At 45.1% G+C, this 9,411-nt stretch overlaps 1 protein-coding gene across 4 annotated transcripts in view; it reads right to left on the reverse strand.

The window, feature by feature from the left end:
* Positions 1–1,998: 1,998 nt before the first annotated feature.
* SALL1 (spalt like transcription factor 1) overlaps positions 1,999–9,411 on the reverse strand; it is a 32,308-nt gene continuing 24,895 nt past the window's right edge. For all 4 annotated transcript variants that reach the window (XM_054078775.1, XM_054078777.1, XM_009558617.2 and 1 more), the window contains 2 exons: positions 5,766–9,178; positions 1,999–4,696 (listed from right to left, as the gene is read on the reverse strand). In XM_054078775.1, the coding sequence (XP_053934750.1) occupies positions 4,256–4,696; positions 5,766–9,178 (3,854 nt within the window). In that variant the 3' untranslated portion in view covers positions 1,999–4,255. The remainder of the gene's footprint in view (positions 4,697–5,765; positions 9,179–9,411) is intronic.

Consider the following 9,411-nt stretch of genomic DNA (forward strand, 5'->3'; position numbering starts at 1 on the left):
CCCTTTTCAGCCTTCCCCCCCTCTGCCCCGTGAAAGCGGAGCGGCGCTCGCCGCGCTGCGCCCCCGGATCCTCTCTCTCAGCTCCTTCTCCGCCCTCGGGGAAACCCCCAAACCCACTGCCCTCCGCCACCAAACCCTCCCGGCAGGGGCTGCCCCGCCCCGGGACCCTCCGGCCACAGCACCTAAAAAGCCCTGGACCAGATGATCCTTGAGGTCCCTTCCAACCTAGCATTCTAGGATTCTCCCCGAGCCGGGCTGTTTGGCACGCTATAAACCCTATTTTGAAATAAATCGCCCTTTCTGGGTGAAGAAAATTACTCGAGGTGATTAAATGAAGGCGCTGAACGATGTTGGCGCTTAGAAGATTAAACACCCCCCACACACACACACACACACACTGCGCTTTATTTTAGTGGATGAAAACTTTGTTGCTAAAGAGAAAAACGCAGCCGAGAATAAAAAAAAAAAATAAAAGCTGTAAAGAAAAACAAAAAACCCCAAATCAACAAAAAAACCCAAAAACACCAAAAAAACCCCTAAAAAAACAAAAAAAACCCCAAAAACCCCAAAACAAAACAAAAAAAAACCAAAACAAAAATCAAACAAACAAAAAAAACCCCACCAAAAAACAACAACAAAAAACACAAAACAAAAAACAAAAAAAAATAAAAGAATAATCTATTCTTGAATACGGATTATTTCGGTGTGTGCGAATAGGGAATCCTGCGGCGGTACTCGCAGCTGCGGGGCGACACGAGCAGCTTTGTGCGTTTGCCAGAGGACGGCTCTGGGGAGAAAAAACTTCCCCAGGTCCCCACGGCCTGGTATCAAGTGACGGGAAATTTAACATTCCGCATTTCCAGAGCGAATTATTCTCCCCCCCTCTCCGCTACCATCACCCATCCCAGCCCGCCTCCCCCCCCCCGTTCGGAGGCAGCGGCCGGCCGGGCGCCCTCGGGGGTCGCGGGGCTATTCGAGGGCGACGGGAGGGAGGGAGAGAGAACGAAAAGCCTCTCTGCAGTGCAAGGGTGAGAGCCCGGGCACGGTGCCGCCTACCCCCCCGCACCCACCTCGGCGAGCGGCAGCGAGGGGAGCGCGGTCTGAACCGGCAGCACCAGCGGAGCAGCGCTCCGGCTGCATTAGCGACCCCTCCCCGCCGCAGCTGGGGCCGATCGCCGTAACCGAGCGGGTGGGGGAGGCCGTCCCGAGGAGCCTCGCCCGCCGCACGTGCCCCGTCCCCAGGAAAACGCTTCTCCAAAGGCTACGGGAAGAAAAAAGGGCTGTCTCGCCTCGCGGGGGGCACCCGAGCTTGAAGCGCCCGCATCCCGCCTGGGCTCCGAGCCTCGGGACCCCCGCATCCGGGAGATCCCCGCATCCCGGGCGAGTTCCGAGCCTCGGGACCCCCGCACCCGAGGGATCCCCGCATCCCGCCTGGGCTCCGAGCCTCGGGACCCCCGCACCCGAGGGATCCCCCCGTCTGAGGGATCCCCGCATCGCGGGTGGGCTCCGAGCCTCGGGACCCCCGCACCCGAGGGATCCCCCCGTCTGAGAGACCCCCGCATCCGAGGTATCCCTGCATCCGAGACATCCCCGCATCCCGGGCGGGCTCCGCCGCAGGACCGGAGCATCCCGCAGCCGGGAAACGCACACCTTCGGGTAGCAAGAGAATCACTAGTTCTTTCTCCCCCTTTCGAACGCCGAGCGCATACGTTACCCAGCGTTACGGGGGGGTCCGGCAGGCGGGAGTCCGAGTGCCCCGGACTGCGATCCTGCCCGTTCCTGCCGGGACCGAGAAGCCCTCGGCCCCCAAAGGCTTCACTCTAACGCGAGAAGGGATGCGGAGGGCTGGAGTTAAAGCCATCGCTGAAACTCAAGCCGCCTGAAGGAAACCTTCCCAGGGTAGTGGGGTCTGTTTAACCCTCCTTTTCTGTTGCATAAGCCTTAAACTCGGTTTAAAAGGAGAATTAGTTAGTATTTAATTGATAAAATCATCAAAATCCGTTTAATTTACCTTTTTTTTTTTTTTCTGAGACCAAAAGGTGACTTGAAATTTTCCAAATATTCACATCAGCGAGCCAGCTGGCTCTAACGTACAGCTCACGGTAACAAAAACGCAGATCATGTACCAGGTGAATTGTCACATTCGAACAGAAAGAGTTATGAAGACATGAAGTCCAAGAGGTATTGAGACTACAGCGTTAATACTTTACTAAGGATTCATAATCATACGAAGGGTAAAAGTCTTCAAGAAATGTATGCCTCACCCCGTCTGTCTGGCGTTAGATGCTCAAAGATGCTCAATTTACAACTCCAGCTACTGGGGGTGGGGGGAGAAGAGGAAAGAGATTACCTCTGGTTTTAAAAGGCAAGCAACTCCTCCCCCCAGTGATACTAAAGAAAATCCTATAATGCAAAATACCCGAATTTTGTAATCGTAAAAAAAAAAAGTATATATATATATATATATATGTATTCCCATGAACATAACACTGGTTATTCCTGTCGGGTTTTTGAAGGCGTAATTTGAAGGCAGCCAAACTGGTTTGTAAATAATAAAATGAGGAGATAAAACTCTACTGGGTGAAAATATTGGGCTTAATTCTGTTTCCCCAAACTCTCATAGAGGTTAACGATCATTGGAGGTGCATAAGGGAAGCCAAATCATGTGCAAGGCTACAGCAATTTTGTTTTTTGTTTTTTTTTTACAATCAAGTTATAAACCCCATATAATATATGGAGGCTCACAAGTGGGCATCTTAACACAGATATAGCAGCGTAAGCATGCCACAAACATACAATGTTATAGAATAAAACTAATATCAAATATAAAACATTTGAACCAAATCAAGCCTCAAATGTGATAAATTATTTCCTTCAAAGGAAACTTACCCAGGCTCAACGAGGTTTCTGCTAGCAGCATTTTTTTTATAAAGAAATTTTAAAATGCCAAAATATCTACAATTTTATGAGGAGAAGGAAAGGAATCTCTAAGGAGAAATTTCCCACTATTAGGGGGTATGAAAAATATACTAGGAATTAATAAGCAATACATATATGTATACTCATACTTACAAATATAAACACACACATACAACCTGGACAGTTCATGTTAACCAAGGGAAAGGCTAAATAATACAAAGTTATTACTAAATAGGGTACCCTTTAAAAACACAGAGACAGCGAATTTTATCTGTTGCAAAAATGTATTTGATTACTCGAGTAAAATTACAGTATCTCTGTTGTTAGTAAGTATTAAATGTTAAAGAAACTGGACCTCTCTTCCTTTCAACTTTCCGAGAAAGTGCATGTAACAGTCCAAGGTTCCCCCTGCCCCCCCAGTACCTAATACAAAATAAACAAACACTATACTTGTTCCCTTGGTCAAGGAGTAGGGCTTGGTCTTGTAAGGAACGTATGTACATTTTAATGAAAGTGATGTCTTATCGTATATATACAGGAGCATCTACAGTTGTCCACGGAAGTTGTTCAAGATGCCATACTTAGCAGCATTGTGAAAGTCCAGCACATTTTCTATAATGAATATACCTACAAGGCAAAATGTTACGTCTCAGTTTCAACTACCAAAACAACACTTCAGTATCTTCTCTAATAATCTGCGTGCTTATTACTGTACAGAAACGTATTAACATTTACGACGACTCAAGTAAAAAGCACAATACAAATAACAGTTCAAAACGGAAAATGTTAAACCTACAAAAATTAAAGCAGTTTTAATTTTATAATAAAAATCAAAAACTGAGCTGTGTAAAGGACCCACACTGTTCAGTCTATATTCTTTCAGTCCTTTTTTTAGTTGTTTGGAAAAACTAAACAATGTGTTTGCTGATAAAATTTCCAGCAGGATCAAAGTGTACATTTATATACAGATTTTTATTAGAGATCTAATGCATCACCGAGGCATCGCATTAATACCAGAGTTCATGTTAAACTGGATATAGAAAATAAGTTAATGCCAGAATAAGATCACCTAGCAGAACAGACTTGCAACTGCCATAAATGTTACAGCAAGTTTACAGCACTCTAGTCGATTAGTATTTAGTTCAAAATACAGGAGACCAAAGTTAATGCTTGCATTTGTTTGCAAAGCAAGGTTATATCACTAATAAATAAGCTCTCTTAGAACTCTAGAAGTAGAACATGGTACAAAAGAAAGTCTCTGTAATGTTGTAGCCTGCAGCTTGGAAAAAAACAACCCTAGGTTGCACTATTTGCAGGAATGTTATGGAGTTTTTTCCTAATTTGTTACTATTTCTTTGTTGTCTTCCACGAAACGTGTAAAACGGAAGTTTGTCCCATTTTCACTGCTTGCCATTTTCTCCAGACCAGCTAGAGGTGCGTTGGGTTCTGAATTCTGGAGCTTCTCCAGGCCTCCCGTCAGGCCACTGATGGGAGAGCTGCCACCATTGCCCAGGCCTCCCGGTGCCGGAGGGATGCCGCCATTCTGAATGACGGAGATCTCGTTGGTCTTCATGGCCAAGCCATTGGAGAGTGCTGCTGCATACTGGTTCCAGAAGCTGGAGGGGTCTCCGTTCCCCGACCGCGCAGCCAAATCCTTCTGAAACATTTCTGGGAACTTTACAGGATTGCCTCCTAGAAATGTCATGGGGCCATCTACAGAAAGTCGTCTGCCTCGTCTTGCAGGAGTACTGTTCCACATGTGAGTGCCCATGTGGACCTGAAAAGAAAGAAAGGAAGAAACAAACAAACAAAAAATAGGGGTTGACAGGGATTTCAAACTTATTTTGATCACCGAGAAGGCAGCAGTCCATGGACATGTCCAGTTTTGCTACATAATGAAGGGCACTAAAGGTAGTGGGTTCAGGGCTCTATTTCGCATCTGGAATAATAAATAAACTTCTTCTAGATTAGCCCATCACCATTACCCAGAATACCCTGTTTTCCTGCTGAACAGTGCGTTGCTTGTTACTCTCTTTTTTATTACATGTATTTAGTTTATAATGACTTCACGTTACTCCGTCAACTGCAGATAGCTGCTTTCAGGGCTAGAATTGCTATGTCCACTTTCATTGCAGTGGTAAGTATTGTATTTGACACCCTTTACCCTATAAATGTCCTTTTCAGACAGGCAGAAAGTATCCTTTACTGATTGCTCATCGGAGAGCCTCGTGTATAGACAGAATAGCCTGAAAGTAATTATTCATCTCACATTACTGGCAGCAACCTCTAGAGAAATACTCTGTCAACAGAAAAATGTACACAGTAAAGTGCTCAACTGGTGTTCTAAAACTTAAGTATATTTGCTTTTTCGAACACATATCAGTAGGAAACGTTAGTTATATAATCAATTAAAGTAATGCCCATTAGTTCCAGAATTATGTTAATAGTTTTTTTAAACACTCATCATCTTACACGGTAGTTATGAAAAACAGCACACTGAAGAGCCTTTCACTTCTTAAAGAGGTGTATGAGTTACAAAACACATTTCTCTGTTAATTAATACTCCTTACCATCATCTGGCTGTTCCATTTCACACTCTACATAGACAGTCTTCGCTGGTAGATGAATTTTAATTAAGCATCAAAAACAGCTCATGCTTTGGACCAGCTGCAAACGCAAGCACTCAACAAGAGGCCACCTAGATCTACCAGAGCTGACTAAACACACCATTTGTCACGCCACAGATGCCCCAAAGTACTACTACTTTCAAAAGTAACAGATGTAAAAAGTTAAAGACCCCAACAAGGAGAAAACAACACCCAAGAACAGCAAGAGGAAAAAAGTACCTTCAGATTGCCTTTTGTTGTGAATGCTCTTCCACATATAGTGCAGGCAAAAGGTTTCTCACCAGTGTGCGTCCTTTCATGGATCTGCAGAGCACTGGAAGAAGAAAATGTTTTCCCACACGTGTTGCAGTAGTGCTGTTTGGGGGTTCTTCTGGGGAGAGCAGGGAGCAGGACAGGAGACGTGGCAGAGGAGGACAGCGGCCCCGAAGCAACTAGACCAGAGGGTGCTTCTTTGCTATCCTGAGGAGAGCTGTGCATAAAGCCGTTAACCTCAGTCTTTATGAGCGATGACAGTGAATTAGCAGGCATAACTGAAGAGTTCTGATTAGGGCCGATACTGGAACTGGGCTCAAAAAGTTGTGATGGTAGATCTCGCATTTGATGTGTCAACATATGCTGCTTCAAATTACCCTTTGTGGAAAAGCCACGATTGCAAACTGTGCAAATAAATGGTCTCTCTTTGGTATGACTTCTGTAATGAATGTCCAAGGCACTCTGACAAGCAAATGTTTTGCCACAAATGTCACATGCGGTGTTTTTAAATTTACCTCTATCTCTGAAAGGAAACAGCATACTCAGAGACTCTTCTTTAATCATTTTATCAGTGTTACTAGATGTCAAGTCCAAAGCACCACTGTTAGCAGGAGTTGGAGATAAACCGTTGGCAAACTCGCTTGATAAAGCTCTTACTGGTTTCTCTTCGATACTTGGTGATTTGTGGTAATCATTAGTGCTGTTGGATGGGGACAAGGCCTGCATGGAAGAGGTAGACTCTGAGACAGCAGGGCTTCCAGCACTTTGGCTTTCCATATCACCACCGACAGATGACGAATCGTTAGTCAAAACGTCCCCTTCCACTGACCCATTTTCAACCGGCTTTACACTTGCCTGAAGCTGTTCGGCAAGTACCGTACTGATCATCTTAATCTGATTTTCCAAAGCAGCAATACTTGGCATTTCCAGGGGCAGAGGGGAAGACGACAAGCTGTCTTGCGATGCATCTGCAGATTTAGGTGTATCTGGCACGCTGCTGTCAGGACAGTCTTCCATGTTCTCATCTGAAAAGTTGTCTGTATCATCAAAATTCTTATCCTCAAAAGACCCCGTATCTGATTCCATCGACTCAGGGTAACTTTCTGTCACTGGGGTGTTGGGGATCTGCCCTCCCATGTGCATTCGGATGTGCTGCTGTAGCACAACGGCATTGGTGAATTTCTTCTGGCAGATCGGGCATGAATGTTGTACTCTCAGCGGGGGCATGGCACGGTGGACACTATAATGAGTCTTTAAGTTGCCCTTAGTAGTGAAAGCGCGACCACAGATTTTACACTTAAATGGCCTCTCACCGGTATGTGTGCGATAATGCATTTTCAGTGCGCTCTGGCAACTGAGAACTCGGTGGCAAATGATACACTCATTAGGATCGGTTGCCTTTTTGTCGATGTTTTCTACCAGTTGCTGCAATTTTGATGTTTCAGATGCTGGCGTTGAATCCAACAGTCCTCCAAAGGGAAACTTTGCCTTAAATTGCTCTGACATTAGAGGCATCAGTGGATTTGTGAAAGTGGCAACACCACCGGAGCCCGAGTCTGCTGCCGGTGAGCTCACGGAGCTGCTCCTGTTAGTGACGGCGCTTGCGTTTTGAGAGTTTACTTCCATTTTGCCATTTGAGGTAGACAAAGCACCAGCCTCTACCTCATCAGAAAGTCCATTGGAAATTTTTGATGTGGGATCAGCTGTTCCCGAGTCACTCTTGACAGAGCAGGGAGGGCTAGCGGCAGGATGGCTAATGGGAATCGGCTGAGGCTCCTCAGTTTTGATGAATGGGGTCAAGCTCGGAATTGTCGGTGGGAGTGGCAGGCCAACAGAAGTTGTCAGGGTGGAGAGGACTGGCTTGCTGTCCAGCCAGCTTGTGACAGGTTTCTCTGGCGGTATAGACATCCCATAAGGAATACCCGTGCTTGTAGGAATATTGTCCAAATGCTCTGGCACCGGGTAGGGATTCATTTGAATATGAGGGTATTTTTCTTTATGACGCTGAAAGTGGACTTTCAAGTTTCCCTTTGTGGAGAACCTGTTTCCACATATGTTGCACTTAAATGGCCTCTCGCCAGTGTGAGAACGTAAATGAATCTGCAAGGCACTGTCACTCCCAAACACTTTAGCACAGAACCTGCATTTATGCTTAAAGAACGCCTCATCTGAATTACTTTTTGCTTCAAAAGCAGTTACATTTGGTGGCTTGCTTTTTCTTTGCTGTGCCAAGGCAGTCAAGGAGTTTAAATCCTCTGCAGGTGTTCCAATATTGGACAAGGGACTGGAGAAAACAGAGTTACTAGGGGTGGGCTGAGGTAGAAGTGGATTAGATGCAGGACTTAATAAACTGCTTATTGCAAAAGCTGGTGAAGATGATGCTGATATTGGTGGGTTGCTGAGCTGTGAGCCACCAATACTTGAAACCACTTTTTCCGAGGACGGTGTTGTAACTGCTGCTGCCAATATGTTAATATTTGGAGAAGAGCCACTACTGGATGGAATTAGAGTGTTGCCAGGGTTGCTCTGAGGTAGCTGTATAGGGGGTAGCTGTTTCACACCACTGATGCTGGCAGATTGACTAGCAAGGCTTTGTGCTAATCCAGCTGCTGCAGCCAGCTGCTGGGATAAATGGGAGCTTAATGTGGACAAGGGGTTGGCAGATGTTCGTAAAGTACCTTGAGAAGGGCTAGAAGATGTTGGCATGTCTGCGTTTTGGGAAGCCAACAATAATATTTGGTGACGAATTTGTTCAATCAGTTGCAACTGGTGGATCTGCTGCTGCTGTAACGCCAACAGTTGCTCCATCAAGGCAGGTACAGCAAGCTTACTGTTCGATGCACCGTTACATCTTGCCTCCTGTGAGAACTGTGCTACTGCCACTTTAGTACTCTGAAGGTTTTCAATTATTACATTACTATTTATCACTGAAAAGTTGCCTAATGTTGTCAGATCCCCTATGTGAGGTAGAGAGGTTGTTACAGCTGAGGTACCCATTGTGGAGCTGTTACTGCTTGTAATACTATTGTTGACACTCTTGGAACTGCTACTGCTATTGTTAATGCTGGAAGCCTCCACATCCATGGATTCTTCCCTGTCAAGTTTGTTATGCTCTGAAAGGTCACTGCAGTCTACTTGATCTGTGTTATTAACTGTGTCATTCATCTGTTCATCAGGATTATCAGAAGGGGAACTAGGAGGGAAGGTTTCAGAAGGAGAAGCTGGATTTTCATTCACAATTAAAACTAATTGATTTTTAGTACAATTCTTCTTGTGTTGCAGGAGATCTGATAATTCAAAGAACTCAGCACAGCACCTGCCACAGACATGGGCGTCCTTGTTCTTAGTGGTTCGATTTGCTTGACCCTTTTCTGTGTCTCCTAAAACATCAAAAGATGATGGATTAGGAACCAAACAGTAATACAAAAACAAATTCTGCAGAACGTTTTATTTAAAAGTACTGGTTTCATCTACCACTTTAAAATAGACTAAGACGGTACAAAGAAGTATACCAATACTCCTACTTCACAAAATAAACCAAAAGCAACATTTAAAACTGCACAAGGGAGTTTTATCAATCCCCGTGTCTTAGATGATCATTTGCTTCAGATAA

Source organism: Cuculus canorus, chromosome 13 (assembly GCF_017976375.1).
Source record: "Cuculus canorus isolate bCucCan1 chromosome 13, bCucCan1.pri, whole genome shotgun sequence".
NCBI classification, from domain to species: Eukaryota; Metazoa; Chordata; class Aves; order Cuculiformes; family Cuculidae; genus Cuculus; species Cuculus canorus.